This window comes from Stegodyphus dumicola, chromosome 9 (assembly GCF_044657685.1).
Source record: "Stegodyphus dumicola isolate Sdum_Otavi_A_Nest chromosome 9, ASM4465768v1".
NCBI classification, from domain to species: Eukaryota; Metazoa; Arthropoda; class Arachnida; order Araneae; family Eresidae; genus Stegodyphus; species Stegodyphus dumicola.
The window spans coordinates 140,171,557-140,193,764 of NC_140776.1; the positions used below are offsets into that span (position 1 = coordinate 140,171,557).

General features: G+C 32.7%; 1 protein-coding gene across 1 annotated transcript; it reads left to right on the forward strand.

Annotated features, from left to right (window-relative positions):
• Positions 1-230: 230 nt before the first annotated feature.
• On the forward strand, positions 231-20,267 carry LOC118185439 (leucine-rich repeat-containing protein 20-like). The gene is made up of 4 exons (XM_035355285.2): positions 231-543; positions 12,426-12,569; positions 15,661-15,828; positions 18,092-20,267. Exons 1-4 carry the CDS (start codon positions 435-437, stop codon positions 18,286-18,288), a joined length of 618 nt encoding a protein of 205 aa, XP_035211176.1. The 5' UTR covers positions 231-434; the 3' UTR covers positions 18,289-20,267.
• The last annotated feature ends 1,941 nt before the right edge of the window (positions 20,268-22,208 follow it).

Sequence of the window (22,208 nt, forward strand, 5' to 3'; positions counted from 1 at the left end):
TGCATATGCTGTGAAGGTTACTGATCTCTACAGGTAAGATACAAATCTTGGGTTTGTATCCTTTCTTATTCTGTTTCATTTTTCGAAGAGAAATTGTGAGGGAAAGAAAAAAACAAATCCCTCATCTGTATCTCCCGTTTTTTAAACAGCTATTCCTGGGTCTGCGGAACTGCAATTGAAGGAAGTACTTTAACCCTCTCAGAAAGAGTCAGCGTGAATCCAGTTGCGCCATTTTTTGGAGGGTGATTGTTTTGTTGTCATCTTTATGTTCCGAACTGCGTGGCATCCTGGGATTTGGCAAGGTGATGAGCACGTGGTCCTCGTGACAGGTTTTTGAGCTGTATTTATAGCTTGGAAAAAGGTGCATCTGCAAAAAGCCAGCCTTCAGACTGGTCCCGTAAGCCCGAAATAACCAAGCTTTTTTGAGCTTCACCATGATGTGCGAAGTTATTCCCTCTCAGATGATACAAGTTGCGATGGCAGGGAAGGCAGTCACGAAAGTCGTCCACAGGTGTTATACTGCCAAAGAAGACAGAAATCTTAGTAAGTTGCTATTTAGCTCTAAGTATATTTTAGTGATTAACTTGAGAATTTTAAATGGAAATCGAAATTGAAGAATTAAGTATGTTTTTATGTATCCTTTAGGACAATTGCATTAGAATGCTTCCAAATAAACTTCCGAATGTATTCCAATTGTACTTTTAGCATCTTGGCTGTCTTAATACGGCGTAAAAACTGCCGTCTTCTTTGATGTACCAAATGTTAATGAAAAACTCGGAATATCTTAAAATTAATTAAAAGATTTAAATATGTTTAAATGCTTTTTGGTTTCCCTGTTTTCGTTTGTTAATACAAACCGATGTTATAATCAGATTTTAATAATAATAAAAATGAGATAAGAATGGAAAGTGATCTTAAAAATGTGTTAAATATAATACAGTTCTGTTATTCTCTGGGTTTGCATTTAAGAATTTCTTATAATGAATGTGATCTTAGGTATAAAGATTAATAACATGCAAGATTAAAAGACCATCGAATTGTTTAGAAAGGATTTGTGCGTATTAGAATTTTTTAATATCGCTTTCATATTTGTATGACTGGAATATATTTAACGGCAAATCAACATACCGTTTGCAAATATAAAACTTTAAAAACATAGATCGAATAAGATCGTAATATAAAACTTTAAAATTTCAAGTTCGTAATTAAAGTTCCTTATATTTAGGTTATAATTTTCATGGTCAGTTTTTAAAAGTTCATGTTTTAAAAATGTTGCCTTATATTTTTGTTTTAGTGAAATCTAATTTTTAATTAATTTTAGTGGAAAATATTTACTTACAGTTGATTCTCTTTTTAAGCGATGTTTGTTGTATGGTTTTGCAAACAATGTTTGTAATCCTTTTTATATTTGCACATCTCAATTTCAAAATGTAAAAGTTTTAATGGAACGCATTCTCTCATATCGCATTCAGAAAAGTAAAATACCCTAAGTAGTAAATATTTTAATCCTTATGCCCCCAGTAAATCATTTACAAAAACTTATCTATCTTATTACATATTGCAAAGATTTTGTCATCGTTGGATAAATACAAGGTTTCTTTTAGCGGTAGATGCGTATGACGTGAAAGTCACGCAGTTTTATTGAAATAATTTGCTGAATTGTGTTTACCTTAAATAATGCTTCTTTACTTGCACAAAAAGGGCATACCTATAATTGATTATATATTTTTAGTGGTTAATTTTTACAGAATTTGAAAATTAAAAGATGTAACATGAAACTATTGATATTTCTCAAAAGTACGTATTGGCTAAATTGCGAACAGCCGAGCATTGATAATTTCACTGAGGTATATTTCTCAAGGGGGGGGACGATTCTTTCTATCAGTAAACCAATTAATGCTTCTAAATACTTTTTAGTATGTATATTCGGTTCTTGCCGAATGGGTTGACTAGACAGATTTCGTGACGTTTCCACAAATAATGTGAATTCTATATACTTTCCATCATATACCTCTATAGATAAGTTCTCGACCACTGGAAGTGCTCGCTTACGAGACAGACAGCTCCCTCATGCTTTGCTATAATCTTTCAACCGATGTGCATTACTTATATAGAGCTAATTTTTTAACAAAAGCACATTTTTGTTTCTTTAAAAAAGAACTCGAAGGTAGTATTTAACATAATGTTGTGTTTCATTGCATCTTTTAAAATATTGCATGTTTAGTTTACCAAGCTCTAAAAATCTCTTAAGCGTTTACATAAGTTTCAAAAGATTTCTGAATTCGGAATCGTTTGAATGAATTAAATTTCTCGGTATCTACCTGTGATTAAACTATTTTCTTTACTATTCTGCGGTGCGAAATATTTGTTTATTAAACAATTATTATTTTACTTGCCATAGTGTATCAAACAAAAAAATTAATTTTTGGTACATCATAGAACTTCGTAAAATCTAGAGCAGCAGTTCTCAACCTTTTTGACTAGCGCTACCATCTAAGCAAAAAATTGAAAACCTTTAGTACTACCACCAATAATCGTGAACAAAGCTCAGATCGCATAAATTTACGAGTGTTGGAAAAAACCTTCAATCAGGATGTTGGGATTTTAATTTTTTAATTTAATAGTTTAAAATATTTTGCTTCTTTGCGTACCACCTATTTTTCTCTTGCGTACCACCGGTTGAGAACCCATGATCTAGAGCATACATAAATATGTAGTTTAAAAATATAAGACTTTCAATCATTAGATCTTACTCGTATCACATGAGACCAAATAGGGAAAAAATCTGATTTATCAGTTTCGCTTTTGGGGACTTTTGATGTCTCTTTCAGTTTAGCGACTTTTGTGTAGGAATTAAAAGGCAGACTTTCATATTAAAGTTTATGCGCAAAGCGTCATAAGATACTGATGCAAAGTTAGAGCATGAAAAATAAATTTTGTTTGCGAATTTTCGGAAATTGCATTTCTTACAAATATTCTAATTATGTCTCCCGGAGGGATAAAATGCCAGCATAAGATAAATCTAGCATTCTCAGAATAAAGTGCTGTGGCTTTTGTTATTGCAGTAACTTAAAAACTAGTTAATATCTTCATTATCAGTTCATAAATTGGTGCAAAGTTTATTCTTAAAGAAATCTAAATCCTTTTTGATTATTAATCACGCACATGTCAGTCTTCCGTGAGACCACGAAAATTTTCAAAGAACCACGTTTTTAGATCACGGACCATTTTTTGGATCGGTTTATTTCCATTCCATGGCGTAATCATTTACAGGCAAATTTCTAACGCAAAATTCAACTACATTCAAATAAAAAAACACTGGGAAACCATAATTTGAAACATAACACGAAAATCTCTATCCTACCAGAAATTACAGAAAGTTTAAAAAATGGCACTAGAATATATGTCATGGTTTACCATGTTATACTGCTAGTTTAGCTAAGATCGACTAAAAGTTCATATGCTTTTTATACGTTATTCAAGTCAACTTTGTACATACGCGTATTAATGGAGCAATTTCATATTGCACTGCTACTGAAATTTCATATTCTTAGAAAAAATTATTTAACTAAGTGACTAGAATGATTACAAATTTAATTTGGTTTTTAAAGAACCTATATTGTGCAATACATTTAGGTACTGTTTGTTATCGTGATCGGATTCAGAAATCTATGAATGCATGCGTGTTTGTATATATTTGTATATGTATATGCATGAACATACATGTATACATCTATACATACATTCTTTATCCGGTTCTGATAACGGGACAGTACCCAAATTTGCTATCCTCAAGATGTATTTTTGTCTATACTAGTTTCTGCATATGCATGAGAGGTTTGGTTTATTTGAGCATGGTAAAGCATTCAAGGGCTACGGCCTAAATGGAGAGATGTTTTGTGGAGGAATTTCTAAGGGAAAATGGCTCGTACGCACGTTACAGATGTAGAAACCCCATAGAGACCCATGCAGAAAGCCCGTTAGCCGGGATTCGAATCCCGGGACGAATTACTAATATTCAACGATTTTTACCGGTCGGCCGTTGGTAGGCTGTGTCCATGAGAGTGGTGATGCATACAAGTTTCTATTTTTTGTAATAATAAACGTATAAATTTCCTGTGAAAATAAACATATATGTATATATATTTTGATCAGAAAAATCATCCTCGAAGCGATCGATATTGAGATTTTTGCGCTAGACTCTTAAAAAAATCATGAACATAACGTGAAATAGACCTTCATATGAAAAAGGCGTTATGCTCTTCCCCAACGAATAAAATTTTTTACGTTGTCAAAATCATGTCAGAGTAAATATCATGAACGTCATCAAAAGAATAAGAACATTATTCAAGTGAAAATTTCAATTACTAGAATTTTAAGTTTATAAAGACTCTCCACTGGTAGTTCTACCTGGGTTCAAATCACAGCAAATTGCTGCATGGCCTTTTTCCCATGTGTGACGAGCAAGTTTTCCTCAGAAAGTCCTATAAGGAAGACATCCCTCTTCATATGCATATAGTCCTTAAGTTTCTTTTAACTCAATCCTTCGAATACGGAACCCATGAATAATGCGTTCACCTCTTGTCATGAATATATACAGAGAACGCTCTCATCTCGTTGGCAAAAATTGGGATTTCAATGGCTATAAATTTTGCAGGAAGGGAAGGTATGATTTTTCACGCTTTATGAATTTTGTACCCTCTTTCAGAATTTTGTACCCTCGTAACTATCGCGATTTCAGAAAATGATAATATTTATCTGTTTTAGGAACAGACTTTGAAAACATTACGCTACCTAATTCAAAAATTTAAATGGCTAAAGCCGTGATAACTTCGTTTCTTTCGATATATTGTTGCGAAACGGGCAGGGTTGCATGTGTAATTGTGAATTTTTGGTATATTCTTGTTTAGGGCTACCACCGGCCGAGAAGTCTTTGAACAGTGGTAGTTCGGTCCACGGTTCGAGTTCCTACGAACGGGCTGCCTGCGTGGACGTTTTCATGGTTTTTCCCATGCGTAACGTGTATACGAGCCAGTTTCTCTTAGAAAGTCTCGAAGAAGGCAATTCTACCCTTAGCTAGACAGCTCTCGAGTGCTTTGTCATAATTAAACAAATGTGCCTTGTTTAGGGTATCTTGTTCCTTATTTTAGGGTACTTGCATATTAACATAACCACTTATGTGGCATCTGACGATTTTTTACAGGAGAAAGAATGACTTATAATTGCAAAATTCTATTGTATATTACATAAAATTAATTGCGTTCAATTATTTAGTTATCTCAAAATTAAATCTTACAAGTAATTACGATCGCTTAAATGTGGATTCAAGACAATTTTTCTATTTGAGCGATTTTTATATTTGAAATGCATAATATGTGAATGGAGTTTTCGATGTTGAGTTACAAGCATATGGTCGTTCCCTGCAATATCTGGTATCATTGCGACAGATTTAACAGAGACTGAATTTGATAATGATACAAAACAGGGATTGCTAATCTTCATGTCAGTAGAAACCAGAAGTTAAAATTCAGATTTATTCAAAAGTCAAGTTAAAATTCGGTTGCATTCAACGACCGTAACTAGATTTAAGTTTAATCTTGCTTAAAACAGATGCAATTTGAAAACAAATTGCTGTCTCATAAAACTTTTGTCACAAAAACATGTTTCTTAAAATATATAGATACATATACCTTAAGATGTATATATATATAGATAGGTACATACATATATCTTAAGACTAAATTCTTGGCGCAAAATAAAGCAATTCCTAAAGTATCAGATTGAGATTTCCCAATCAAGATATATTTTAATTCTCAGCTGAGTGAATCCCCCGATTTTTGTCAACAATTAATACTTATCAAATAAGTATGAATGGTGCAAAGAACCACATAAAATGGTGCAAAGATTCACATTGGTAATTCAAGTAATTATCTCGGGCATCAAATAATTATTTAATAGCATTAATTGAGTAGTTCTCGATCTTTCATTCAACGTTTCAAGGGGCAGTCTTCAAGAAACATGCTTCTAGATGATTTCTCTTAATATAAATTACATCAGTCTTGTTCATACCAGTTGAGTAATTTGAGTTTTACGGAGAAGATTTTACTTTTCAGATAATTCTCCTGCAAAACAAAGATCATACAGTACAGTGATTCTCAATTCTTTTTTGCCCCATGCGCCTCTTTCACCGTAGCTGAAGGATCATTCCTTTTTCGATTTCTGATCATCGCCTTTTCCAAAATTCGAAAAATACAAATACATTTCTTTAAGTTTAAATTATTTTTAATGTGTTTTATAAATTTAACGAGGAAAAGTATAGAAAATGTTAAATACCAAAACTTGAATAAATGTAGTTTTTTTTATGTTCATAAACAAAAAGTATTAGTAGGTAAATAAAAGGCGGACTGCATTCCCTCCGTAAACACTTTTGGTTGACAACCACTGGTATAGTGTGTCGACTTCAATGTAAAATGGTAGAAATTTAGATAGATGTAACGCCCAGCCTTTTCTAAATCTAATCACTTACGTTGTCCCTTTCAACGTTCTCGTTTGTTTAACCTGTCGCTTCCAACTGATGTCTTGTTGACTTTTTGAGGGCTCCATGCCAAGAACGAGAAGTGACGTCTTCTCCTGCTGGGCGATTTTTGTTTCTAAGTTACGTAATCACTGCGGTGTTCTTTGCCCCATTCTGCAAACTGCGGCAAAGGTTCTGGAAATATATACTTTTTTTTTAAAAAAACTGCGTCGTTTCAATCGCTGCATGGGGACGAGCCAAAGAGAAGCGGAAATGCGCAGTTGAACGACCGACGAATATGAACTACGTACTCGGACACTTTTATTTTTTTTGGGGGGGGGGGGTCAAACTTCTAAGAATTAAGTTTTTTTAAAGGTTTTTAGTAGCTCCCATTATGCTAGGGTTGAAAACATTTAGTGAACCATGCATGCTATGTATCTAAATTCTAAATTATATCCTTAAACGTTGACTATGTAATGAAATTGAGGTATAAATATGTATGGCATTGCAGTGTAATGCAAGTCTAGAAGAAATACGGAAATACTGTACAGAAATAAACACATGATTTTCAATATGTGGTAAATAAGTAAGTGTGTAAATGTAATTCATGAACTTACCCTTTCCTAGTCAGTCCCACGTTTGTTAGTTATTCTTTAATTTCATTTATTTGTAGATTCTTTTCTTTCTGTTCCCTTGCATTATTACACTTAGTCTCAAGCTTTCGTTTTCGAATGGAAAATTTCGCTCTAACAACGTTAATTTTATGTTGTGACAGCTTTCTGAGAATCGTTAAATTAATAGTTGTTTTCTCAAAAGTTCGGTCTTAATTCTGAATAGAAATGCCCAACTAAATTTTCACAAAATAATATTTTGGACAACATTTTCGGACATGTAATTGTAAATTAATTTCATTTATCGTTTATGTATCAGTTTCATTTTTTATGGATGAAACTGATTTCACTACAGTGTTAAAATTGTTAGTTTTAAGCGTCAGGTTTATTCTAAATGAGTTTGTTAATAAAACTGATTACATTTAAGATATCAATATTTGCATATATGTAGGTACACTTACAGCAACCAGTAACAACGTTTTTTCTCCTGCGAGATAATGTTAACATATTGATGTATTAGTAGCTCATGTGATAATCGGTTGCTCGTCAAGTTATGCTGGCCAACGAAATAGCTATCCCACCTGTGGATATGAATTCTTCTCTTGGATAAGGCTTGATTTTGTTTTTTTAAGCCACGAGAAGACACGAAATGCAACGAAAAGATTCTCATGCGTAATCCCGATTGATCTCCAGACCAATCCACCATCTGCATGAGAAGACAACAGCGTGGATTGTATAGTGTTTGCGGCATTGACGGAGGAAGATGAAATCCTCAGATACCATACCATTTTTCGATGTACTTCCTACCCAAACTAGAATGATAATGGGAAAATTTGTCTTATCTCATACCTACAGGTCTATGGTAGAAAAGAGATGTTTTCATCTTTCGATCAAGATGATTCTGTGCAACTGAACAGGAGATTAGTTAGGAGAAAAATGAACAACTCTTGATAAAGAAATCTTTTTTTCTTTCATTTACACGCCTCTTCTGCATACAGCAAGAAGTTTGAAATTTCTGCTACTCAAATATTTCTTTTTGTTATAATTAAAACTTAAAGTATTTATGTTCAAATTTAATAATGTTTTCTGCAAGGTAACAAGACGAACATTTTTTTCTTGATCTTAACATGCCAACGACTTCTGGAAGTTAGTTTCTTGTGTTTTAACATAACAATCTATCAGCCCGAAACCGTTTTTCTAACAGTTTTGTTTACAGTTAAACAGTTTTCTTGAACATATGGATAAAACCTGGAAACTCCATTTTTGCCAATTTGTTTTGCCACAAATAGAATCTATAGGGAGACTGTTGGTTATGTAACCATTTTATCTTTGTCCTGAGAAAAATTGAAAAAAAAATAGGAAATCTAGAAATTCAATCTAAGATGTTCTGGCATAGCGGTCAAATTCGGTACTAAGATTAAATTCCTTGATTTCAACTTTTTCAAGAAAAGAAGAAGAGTTGATTGCTGGCTATGCAATTATTTATTTTTTTCATTGAGGCAGAGATAAAATGTGATTTCACACTTTCGAACAAAATGATTTTGGGAACAAGATGAAAAAAACCTCTTGGAGTTCTTACGCAGACCTTTTTTTTCAAGTTTAGGAACATCTAAAAACTTTTTTTTAAAGTCTGTGTTAACTGAAAGATTTTTATATTCATTTATTTGGCATATTACCTTGAGTGCAGGTCTTGAAGATCATCTAAAATAAAAGAAATATAATTCTGATTCTATAAAAATTACAATGACTGCAAATTTCAACCTGAGGCTGATTTTTCAATTACAACAATCGGATATTTCAAATTAACGACTGATTTAGAAATAACACTATATTGAGCGATGAAAAGGAAACATGGCATGGCGACTTTGAAGATGGACAAAATAGATGTTAATTTGTTTTGATTTTGGTAGCTTAATTTTGAATGATAGTGCTTTATGAAATGTTCGTTTTCCGCACTGTCTTCTATAAGACCATTATTTCTAATTTTAAACTATAAATAGTACTTATATTCTCAAGACGACAAATGCTATATTAATTAATTTTAGAAATTTTATCTGTGCTCAAAATTATTTTGTTTAGCTCGTAGTTTCACGTTTTAGTAAAAATGTAGAGAGAATCAACGGAGAGAACAAACCTATGTTGCTTGAATTTAGGTAAAGAGGATTAGCTTTGAATTTAAAAGACTTCTGTCTTTCGTCGTTCGTAAGAATGGATGGTAAATGTTTAAAGGCATCATCTGGAATGTTATGATACTCCTAATATATGGTTGTCGTCCATAACTTGCAATCCTGCAATTAAAAAATACTGAAATAAATTTTTGGAACTCTGAAATAGGTGCCTGAATTTCTTTGGCAAGATTTTTTACGCTTTAAAAATACAGGATACAGTAATTTTTTATCCTCTATTTCAAGGAAACGCATAATATTTTGGCAATAGCTTGGTTTCGTTCCCTTTCCAAACCTCTTGACACATCTCGGCTTCTGGTTTAGACTTCATACTGACATTTTCACATTGGCTGAAACCCAACTGCGTGTCTTCCTTCGCCTGCAAGAGGCATAAGGAATGGCAAAGGTTATGAAATAGCAAAAGAAAATATTGTTTTTTTTAGCAGCGACGCATGTTGACGTATTATTTGTGGTGTGACGATGTTGCTGTAGAGACACGCCACAGCTGACTTCGCAGGAAATTTTAGGAAGTGCTTGCTGTTTCACACAGGACATGTATGCAATTTATCGGTTTTGTTGTAACAGTAAAACTAAATACAGGGTTCAAAATTAGGTTAATTTTAACCAATTGCTTGCATCTATGTCGCACGGAATGCCATGAAACTTATTGGATTTATTTGTAAAAAAATATTTATGTAATTTTTTATGCTGTATTTGCTCGCATATTTTCCTCCCCTTTTCCCGCTATAACTTTAGCACAGAAATTGGCAGAGAGAAAATATGCAGTGTTTTTTCCCTGAAGAAACAGCTTAAATGGTAAACATAGCACATAAAATGCACTCATAAAGACTCACTAATATTATATTATTTAAGAAGTTGTTAAATAAGCGAGTTTCGAGGGATGGTATAAATACGTTTTGTAAATTTTAAAAATCTGGAATTAGTTTTTAGCTTTTGACATATTATTTTTTATTTTATTGCAAAATCACATTCTCTACCTCAAATTAATAAATCAAAATCTTTTACCGCTCATTTTTATTCCCGATAACTCTGTCCATTTGCTTTGCTAAATGTATAAGCAAAATGCGCTACTTGGCTCCTAAAAGCAGAGGTAAGATACTACTTCGCAATAATATTGTGCAAACTTGGGGCCGCCAAACCCTATAAAGGGTCTGATTTTTTTCGAGTAATTCCTCTTTTGCTTCGGTGCATCATATACGCAAGGCAGTAATTATATCCCAGCTCAAAATTTAATGACTCTTTCTACAAATGTAAAATCATTTTCTTGAATGTTCATGAATATCAACAAATTCACCGAATTCAGATTTCTATTTTTATTATAACTGTAGGATAAATGTTCATATTTAAGTAATTTTAGTACAGCTTTTATTAAAGTTTAAAAGAAAAATATGATGTAAAATAATGCTACTTCAAAACTAAGGCCAAAAATTGGTACTTACGTATTAGCCGGCTGACTGTTAAACTGTCGCCAAGCAGCGCGACTTATCGCCAGTTTTGGATAAGCGGGACGTAACAACGCATTCATGACATCTGAGCTTTCTTTTGATGTAAACCAGATTGGTTCTCGATGAGCCCCGTCATAATTGTGTATATTAACTGTTGTATTTTTTCTTGCATTTCGAAAATGTGATTAAAATTTGGGATCTGCTTTCTAAAGAACAGAAAGAAACTAATTAGTTTCAAAGTTTTGTAATCTTACAACCAAAACCGTGTGTATTAATGAGCACAGTATGGTCAGTTGAAGGTGGTGGATGAAATATTAAGTCTATAACTACTGAAAATTTATATTCGTAGAGCTTCCAGTGAAATCGAAAGGCCTAACGAAATAGTAGAAATCGATAAATATCTTTTTACGAAGCGCAAAAGCAAAGCTGGTCCAATTCTGATTGTTTATTAAATAAAGATATGCCATTTCCTTCATAATTCCGCAGCAGGGTTTGGCGCAACAGTGGCTAGATAGCTGTCAACATTCATGCTTCGACGGTAGAAGTAGAAACTAGGCCAATATATCTGTAGTACCTCATGTGATTAAGGTATTGCTGAACCTATAATTCACTGCTTGCTGTTCTGTAAAAGACAGGTCAAATTTTGTCATTCATTTCAAAAAGTCAGCAATAATGGTTAAATATATGTTCATTAAAACAAATTGTGGCTTATCGAGAAAGCGCAGATGGTACAGGAGCGTTAAGTCGTGCTTATCCATAAATGGCATTAAACAACGCTTCTTGGCGACAATTTTACATTCGCCGGGACAATAAGTAAGTAAAAATTTATTAGCGAGCAGAAATCTTAGTTTATATATGAACGTTTTCATGTAATAAAAAATTTTCATGTGCACAAAAGTCCGAAGTGTTAATATGCAACTTCAGCCTCAAAATTTAATGATTTATTTAGCCAATTTCCCATTTTTTTCAGAGATAAAATTACTACTCTCATCAAATGAAATATTTATATTAAGATGAAACACTGACATACGTTTTTACAAAATATCACGCACAAACATCAACAGTCTTTTGTGTACCCTCTAAACTATAAAATATACTTTTGAAACACATCGTGAAAGCGCATACTTTAATTTAGAATACTATTTGACTAAACTATCGAATTAAAATACTTGGTTCTAAATTAAAGAATAACAACAGAAATTTTAATCAAGAACTGATCATAAATTTTAATGTCATGTTATATAGTAGCTTCCTTTAATTATTGGTGTGTGGAATAAAGAGTTTTACAGATAAATTAACGTTTAACTTTTTGAAGGTAAAAATGATTCTCATTCCTGGACTGTCATCGTAAACAAACTGCCCTTTTATTTATAATGACCAAATATTCTGAAATTTTACCAAAACTAAGTGCACAACCAATTTGTTTCACGTCTCCTTGTTTGGTTTTTAAGCGAAATACGGTAATGTTATCTAAAGTGAAAAGAAAGTATGTTTGGAAAACTTAAAAAAGCTCCACGAGAATCACTCAGAAATATTAAGACAAGGAAGTATTAAAATCGTGAAAACAAAGTTTATTTTCTTGACTATTACGAGGATAATTGTTGCTTTTTAAATCGTAAAGTGAGTTTGAGTGATAAATATATGACCTGCTTATTTTCTTTTAATTTAGACCTCTCAGAATGCCAGTTGATGTCATTCCCTGAAGCCGTATACCACTTGATGCGGAATACAGTGTTGCAGACATGCGACTTATCATCCAATGTGTTTAGAAAGATCCCTCCTCAACTGCCCATCAAATTTGAAAGGATTACAGGTGAGAATTTCATATTCATTTGAGTACTTTTACAAGTATTTTACAGAGACTGAAACACGTACTTAAATTCTGTCCCATTCAGACTAAAATAAGATTAGATTTTGTTTTCTGGATTTTTAAAATTTTCCAACTGAACTTGAAATGAGAAAGTCAAGCAATGTTTGTGCTACAGGATGGTTTAGACGTTGCCGCCCAGACAGTATAGTCAAACAATTAGGGGAGCCGACTGCGGTACCGAAGGGCCCGAGTTCGAATTTCGGAGATGGCATGGATGTAAATTATTTGCCCTCCTTATAGGAGGTAATGGTGGCAGGTTGTTAAGTGTCTCCAGAATAAAATGACTGCCACTTCTGGCCTTAAGAGTGGCCAATGCTGAAGTGGCAAGTACCTGCCGTTTGATATAAAAGAAAAAAGATTTAGACTTAACCAGTTAGTATTTTATTAAATTTGCCGTAACAGAAACATAAAGGAAAATGGTAATATCGTTCTTAAGTGAAACAAATTTTTAATACCAGATATTTTAAAATATTGTGATTTCTGAATATTTCGCATTTACATGTAGAATATAAAGGCTAAAAAGGAAACATTAAGCCAGTGTCAAATATTTATGATCTAAAATTTATCAATAGTTCAGGAATTTAATAGTTAATGCATCTGAGCTGCCTAAAAACCTGCTTAATCTTTAATTCTTTTTATCTGATTGTTCATCTCGATAGCTGCATGCTTAAATTTCTAGCAAACTAAAAATATTCAAAAATCGGTTTTGCTTTCATCTTAATACTTCTTTATCATATTTTAATCCATAATATAATGACCTTGTGTTAATTTTGTTGTTAATTCCATTCGAAATATAGAGGGGTTGAGATGCGCTTTTGCAGATTTGGTCGAAAATGCGATTAGCTCAGTATAAAACGTAGTGAATCTACATACGAAAGCCTGCTTCTCAGCTTATACCATCTTTCAGGCAGAGCTTCTTGCATTAAAAGCAGCCATCAATTTGGCAAAATATCAATTAGGAATAAAGGTCAACATATATAGCGACTCTGCCTCAAGTTTGGAGTCCATCCGATGGCACAAGACAAGGAGTAATTTGGTGCAAGATATTCAGAAAATTTCTCTAAGTATCCCACGAGATGACAGACCTATCCTGATCTGGATTCCAGCTCATGTGGGTATCACTGGGAATGAAGCGGTGGACGTGCTTGCGAAATCTGCAGAAAATGATTGGAAAACGCAGTAAGTGTTCCGCAGTCCTATTTTAAAAAAATCACGCTCAATAGCCTTTTACAAGAATGGCAGAAAAGATGGGAAAAGGAAAGAACAGGGAGGAGAACTTTATGAAAGTTACATGCTGAGTTAATACATACGGCGGAAGACAAACTCAATTCTACACTGGCCATGGTCTCTTCCCACATTATCTTAAAAGATTCGGCAAACGAGCATCAGAATTGTGTGAATGTGGTGCGGTAGGTGATGCAGGTCACGTCCTCTGCAACTGCCCCCACAAACCGATGAACTGCATTTAAAAATGCCAAGCAGTGAATACTTGCCGCAATGGGCGGAGAATACCTGTGGCAACAAGCAAACGAAAACTAAAATAGAGGAGGTAATCAAGCTATGCTCAGCAAGGTTATAAGAAATTCTCTCTCTCCCTTGAGAATTGTATCTTCGCAGCACAATTTTAATAGCAATTCAAAATACTTTAACAACTGAAAATCAACACTAGAAAAATAGCTCACCCCGTAGAATAGTAACAGGACTGTAAGAGCAAAACTATTGTAATGTAAGCATATTACTATCCAGTTTGTATGTACTTGATAAAAATAATATTGTAAAGCAATTTAAATGATATTGAAAATCCAGTCAATGTGTAAATGAATTACAAGTTTTACTTTGATTATCTCAGTAAAAGTATTGTAAATATGAATTCAGATAATATTTAAATGTACACATAGCTATCATGATTTTATGTAACTATCATATGTAACAAGACAAAAAACTTTTACAACAAAGTCAGGTCCGTTGTTATCTCAAGTGGCGCTCACTGCTTCTCAGCTTTCATCCTCTATACATCATATTTTAGTTTGGCATAATTCTTCATAATATATAAGAATATTTTCAGCTGCTTATTCTTACCCTAAACTTCTTTTAAAAATGACACCTAGAAACGTAGCTGTGAAGTGTTGATTATTTTCACAGTGAATAATTAAGTAATATATTACCTTATAGAGCATTTCTTGAAGTAGAATTTCCTTTGAATGCAAGAAGTGCTTTCAAATTTCATCAATGGGAATGTATTGCACGAGATGTTCTCGAAATAAGGTAAATATTTCTTCATATTTTCTGCCTTTTGATCGGAGCATAAGTTACACTTTAATAAGGCAAAGTGAATAAGGCAGACAGCTAACCATTTAATTTCATCTCGGTCTCTGTTTCTGATGCTAAGGTTTCATGGTCGTTTGCAATCACTATTTTTATGTACTGCGATTCATAGAATCTTCTGAATATTACGTAAATACCTATTCAGTACACTGCTTGCAAGAAAGAACTGTACAAGAGGAACTTATAAAAATTTAAGTGGTTGTTTTCGGAATCATGACAAGTAAACTGATATTTTTCTTGTCTTCAGACATAGGCAATGAGTTCCTATAATTACAGTTTGATATCATAATAATTTTCAAGTTTTTTCCTAATCGATACATCATTCTGGAAACATTATTTACCATAAATACAGTTAAAAGCTTAAGCATTAACGTAACATTATAAAAATGATATTAGTTTACACAAGTTATACAAAATATATACAATATATATGTAAAAGGTATATAATTTTATACCAAGTATGCATGATACTTTGTGTCTTTGATCAGAGGCTCTGTAAGGCGCTTCATTGGCTGAGTAACATAACGGGTCAGTATGCGAGTTGAGCAACGATGGTTTAATCGACAGACATTTACCCTTTTTTTATACAACTAAAATATGCGAAGTTACTTTTAAAATCTCTTGATATTTTTTAAGTTATCAACTTAATTTACCTGATGTTAACTTGTATATTATACTTCAGAAACTAAAACTACAATGTTTGTTCCAGAGCTCAACTTGTCTAATAATCGCCTGACCTCGTTGCCAGAGGAACTGAAGGATTTGAAAGAGCTGCAGAAGTTGGACCTCTCCCATAATGACTTCCTCGTGTTTCCTAAAGTAGTTTTCAAAATTCCACACCTGGTCTTTCTCAACCTCAAGAAAAATTTCATTGTCGGTGAGTCAATTTTTTAAATACGGTATTCGAGTGGAAGTTCGAGTATTGCACATTTTGTATTATAACTGTTCTCTCTTGAACGGAGATCATGAAATTTTATTTAATTTCTAAAGTAAAATAAAATGATAAAATAATAAATGAAAAAAACCAAGCAATTTGTTCAATCTTTAGTTTGAATTAATAGAAATGGATATTAAAATTTAATAATTTCATTCACTGGGATATTTTATGTTTGAAATGATAAATGAAATGCAAATCTATTTCACACATTTTTGTTTCTAAAATATTTTCTATTAAAAATTTAGGAGAATTTGGGCTTTATTTTTCTGAAATTTTCAGTTTCCACGTACTGGATTTGTTGACAATGGTTAATTGTTTAAACTGGTGTCTTAACTGTTGAGAGTAACAGAGTGGTCCGGAGGCTAACCTTTTATAAAATATTGCCCATTAAGAAAAATGCTTTGTGGCCAAAAAGGGGAAAGCGTGGAGTTTATATCATCAAAAGACATGTTTTTCTCACAATTTTTAGTTTTAAATTAATGTAATGTTTCGTTATTGCATAAACATGAGTGCATAAACATAATTTGAGTTTATACGTCAATGCATAAACATGAGTGCCTATCCGACTTACCTTAGTTATGTTGATAAACCTGAGCGCAGACAGAAAACTGAGGATCACCCAGTCTCTTTGCAGTGTTTGCAAACAGTTGAATTTACTGCATATTCTTGCAATACTATAATATATAATATATACTTGCAATACTATAATATATCAGAGATGTATAGATTAACCACAAGTGGCATTCAGTACAGCTCAAACTGGCCAGATTCCATCCTCTAGGTATGAGTATGTAGTATTTTCTTCCAGACCGTGAAAGTTGGTGGAGATTTGGCGAAAGTTTGATGAAGGAAATGACTCCATTTTTATTTAATCACATTTCCTTCTTTATTTTGTTAGATAATCAAGATATATGACTTATGGATATAACATTCCAAAAGATTCAAAATAATTAAGTTAAAGTTTTGATATTATATGAAAAACAAGCTTATTAGAACTTGCATCAGTCACTCTAGAAGACTGCAAATCCCCAGTGGTATTTAGAATAGCTAAAAAAATCCCCTTCTCCAACAAAGTACGAATCTAAATAATGTAAAGCAGTTGCTAGGATCCCGTATTTAAAATGCCAGAGGAAATGTGAGAAATTAACTTGCTACGATTCTTAACAAAACTCGGCTTATCGAGGATTAATTGAAGTAACATGAAAGCAAAGCCCTGAGGACCGTGACATAACGCTTGTGTGCTATTGTCACTAAAACCACTCTGCTCATCGACATTATATGTTTGGTCGGAAATGGTAGACGAAAAAGAAATCATCAGCTGCAAACCTTATGATCAGCCATTTCTCAACAACGAGTGCAAAATGTTGTGCATCACGATTCGAGTATGAGTGTTTGGTTTTATTTTTCATCAATGGAGTTTCATAACAGGATGCCAAAAAGGTCCGTGGCACCCATGATGGTGCACAATGAAATTGGTCGAAGGTCTACAATTGTTGTAGACCTTCGACCAATGAAAGAATGTCGATTGAAATAATTCTGGGTTTTTTTCGGTTACATTGAATAACCGGTTCGCATATGACTAAAATGGCAACAAATAAAACCGTTGGTTATATAACTGGCGATTATAAGTGTAAGATCTAACTCTTTAAGCTATCATGCAACTGTTATGATCTTAGGCCAGGCAACTTTTCGCACAGGCGCCAAGAAATAGCGCACAGAGAAAGTGTTTAAATTTCCCTTTTATTTGATTAAATCTTAACAAAAATGCACATACTTCGTGCTCACAATATCACAGACTACTTGCGCTGGGAACTTAAGAATACTTTAGCAATAACTTTAAGTAGTAAAAGAGTAGTGCTGGACCACTTAAAACTAGCACACTGACTGAGAAACCTACACAGGTTAGAAGGCGTAGTAGTAAATAAGATTAACAACAGTAAGGACAAAATAGCACGCTTTGTTTAACTTTCTCGTTCTCGTTTTAAATACTTTTCTTCGCTTTAACTTAATTTGAATTCAGGCGGGGAGAACTGAGTTTAGGAAAGATTCCAGAAATTAAAATAATTGGTTAGTCAAACTAAAGAAAACGTTACAAAACAACCAAGGTATTTCGACCTGTATTTTAAATACATTTCATGTTTCACTTTGTTAAATACATTAGTTTCTTGCTCAGTATTTTCACTGGATCATTGAATATTTTCAGATGTGGATGTCTCAAAAGTTCGAACTGCGCCAGCCTTAAAAGAACTGAATCTGGAAGAAAATCCTTTAACAAGGACGGCATACGTACAGTTGAAAGCGTTGATGCCTGGTAGAATTCTCATTCACGTCACAGAACCCAAGCCAGAGGACGACGACGACAGTGATTTTGAAGTCAGTCCACCAAACAGCAGCGTTTAACATTCGGAATTTTTATACTTTATTTCCTAAAGCTCAGGGCTGTGATGTTGAGATTGGTTCATGTTTCTTGCCGCACTAACTGTATGACATGGCACAAGCTAAGTGAAAGTTTTATCGTACTTGATTTGTTAATTTATTTCGTTTTGTTGAAATGTTTCTTCATCAATGTGATTTTTATCAATGACAATTTATAATATAAAATAATCGGTTTTAATAAACTTATTAAAATGATTTTAATCGATCAATCTTTTTATGACTCTCAATGCAAATTTGCCTAAAAGTCAATTTTTTAAAATTATTTTCAATTTGTAGAGTTTTAATTGGACAATTCTTATTTATATTTGTAGAGAGCAATTCGATAATATTTGTTTAAAATCTTAATTTTGTCCATTGTTTGAAGATGATGTTCATGGTTTGTGTCAAAGAAGCAATTGTTGATTATGTAAAAGATGCTGATTTCTCAAGCAAGGAAGCACTAAGTTTTTAGATGATGGAATGCTTGTAGGAAATACCTTGTGATTTGGGTGCTATTGTATATATGAATGATGTATATTTGTTATTTATTGTGAGGCTTGATGCTGCAAATAAATCCTGCTATTTTGATTTGCGCTCTCAGAAAACAGCTTACTTGCTGAAATTTGTACATATTTATTGTATTTTTTGTACTAAGTTACTTGATTTTTGTTGTTATTTTTTACTAACTTTTTTTAAATCTGTGTGATAGTGTGTAGTAGCAATGCAATACTATTCCGAAATTGTATTTTACTGAATTTGGAAACGCGCCCTTTTAGCAATGAATAATCGCACATTTTGTGTAGTTTCTTAATTAAAAGTGTATGCATCATAGTTTTTAATGAAAGCGGAATATTAGGTAAATTGTTAAAAATCACTAGCTCATTTCATCGGTGTAACAAATTTAATTATATATTACTAAATTGATCAGGAATTCCTTTTTTTAATAAGAAGTACTTTTTCTTGTTAATTTGAATAAAGCATGAAATTTTTGCCATTATGTATAACCATTCTTATATTGCTATTACATTAATTTATTTGCACAAAATAAATCATGCTTTAATTTTATAAGTGACAAATAAAAATATTTTTCTAATTTATTTTAATCCGGTGCTTATACATAGGTAAAATTGTGTATTTACATATAGGATCTCCTAACTTCGAAAATATTGCGCTATGTACCGTTCCAAAGAAGAAGGTTCCAAATTTTAATTGTTTTCAAAATGCAAGAGAAAAATGGAAAAATTAACTTTCTACGATCCTTAACGAAAAAACTCATTTATAAAGAATTAATTGGAGTAACTTCAAAACGAAGCACTGATGATCGTAACATGGCGCTTCATCCATCATTGTCGCCAAATCCTTGCGATTATCCATTATTGTCGCTGTACGCATGATGCTAAATCATAATCTGTATATGAGTTACGATAATAATGAAATTAGCATTAATTGCAGGTTATCAAAATTGTAATTCTACAAATTAGTCTCCCAATACAATTAGACAAAAATTATTTCTATCGATTTTTCAGTTTTGCAGAAGTAGATCTTTGTTTAATTTAAACACTTGCCGATCATGCGCAAAATCCAATCAATAATGAAATATTTTTCACAAATAATGTAAACATTTTTCTCGCTCATATACGATCCCAAGATTTACAATATTGAATATTAAATGTAACCTTTGATCTTAAAAAGCATGCTGATATTCAAAAGAAGTGCACATGTTATTTATGTAACATTTTTAAATACTTTTTGTGTTCATAAACCACCAACAAACGAGGAGGTCTAAATCAAAATATTTGTATATTTTGAAAGAAATATTGATTGTGTCTGAAGTGCTATCTTTGCAATTCTTAAAGGGCTTGGTTTTTAGTACTTTTATGCATCGCAGTGATGTCATGGAGAAACATGATTTTCTGTATATGTAGACATTTTTTTACAACAGTAATAAATTGATTTGAACTTTTGTTCAAGTTTTGTTCATTCATATTACACAAACCTATCTAGTTCTTAAAACACAAATGGCTACTAATTCAAATAAGCTAACAGAGGATATTCAAATGCACATTATATTTCTATCACTCAGAACAAAATGAAGAGCAGCAACAAAGGGAAAAAAAAGGATTGGATTGAATAATTAAAATAAATTGATAAATTGTCTACTTCAAATGTCTTTGAGGATGGCATCCTTAGTCTTAAAATTTATATTTAGAGACTAAATTAAAGTACAACGTAGCATTAAGCATATCTTGATACCTTTTTTCCCGAAATTTGTAGCACTTCGCTAATCGCAGCTAAAAATGAGAGATCTTCTCATTTAACAAATGCCCATCAGTGGTGAATAGTTGAACACTGACAGTTCAACCTAGTTTTAAATCTCGTCGAATGAGTTTGCTGTATGGCAGTTTCTACGGTTTTCCAGCCATTTTCCTGAGAAAGCCTTCACGAAGTTATTCTCCTTCGCCAGGTAGCTTTCCATTTGATCTGTCTTAACCAAATTAACCTAACCTATGTGGAAGTTTCCACAGCTTTTTTGTTTGAGTAACATCTGGGAAATTTAAAACATATACCATTATACGAAAAAAAGGCGATTTAATTTGATAATTTCGATACATACTATAGTTAATACAAAACATAAAAATTTATCCATTTGAAAACTGCTGCAGAATTCAAAGCAGACAGACAATATTTCTTGTTAAAATATCTATTTCTATACCTCGCTCTTAACATATAAGAAGAACGTCGTCTCTTTGGTTTCCAAATATACATTTCTTGCGACAGAAAACTAAGCATTACCCGTTAGATTTAGCTTCTTAATTTTTACAAATACAATATTTCATACAATATTTGAATTTCATTAGATATCATTACATGATAACTTGTTTAATGTTCCACTGAAGAAATTAAGGAATAAAATACATAACATTGCTCTTGGTAGTCGGGTTTCGATTTATTGTTGGCAGCAACAAAGCTGAGACGAGAAATATATAACTAAGGATTGTATGATACAGTTAAAAATCCATTTGATTTATTTAGTACTAATATTAATTTAGTAGTTTAGTTCTAATGCATTAAAAGTAATGAATTAGGTTTCAACGCTCATGCTGCTGCTGTTTTTATTATTCGATAAGTTATGAATTTGAAAGTTTTGTTTATGAATATGGAACTGCCTGTGAGGGCTACGTATCTATGGGGAAGATGTTCTGAGGAAACATTTTTAAGGGAACCTGGCTTGAACTAGAGTAATCAGTGGTCTTTTAACCGCTTGGTCATTAGTTGGCCATTTTCTTCGAAAGATGAAAGTATTAGATGTCTTGGCGATCGTGCGTTTTCAATATAAAGTTTTAAAATTATCTTAAATGCACTGTGATGGTGTATAACATGATTACTTTTGTATATTCATTGCGCAAGGCACTGTATTTAATTTACAACACTTTTTATTTATATACAAAACACATCCTCACTCGCATACAACGCCGAAAACAAGCATTTACAGTTTCATTTCTGGCTTACAATATCTTCGCGCGCCAGTTCTGAGTTCGATTACAATTACTCGATACACTACAATTACGTACGCTGATCTCCACATAAAGCCACTTGATGTAGAAATCCTCAGTATAGTACGTAAATTTTATCGAAAATGTGATGAAAATCCTCACGATGTTATTAAAAAAAGGAGATTTCGATTATATGGTCAAACAAACGGTAAAACGGCTTCACATCATCCATCATAATCCCAGAAGATAATATAATATTTTGTATTTAATAGAGATATTTTCAGTATTTCTTTCTTACAATGCGTATGGTTCTCGGCAAAAGATAGCTGAGTGGATGAGTAGACTGAGTTCAGAAGATCTAAGGCTCAATCCTAAAACTTTTTTCCATCTCAAGAATTTTCTTCCGTATAG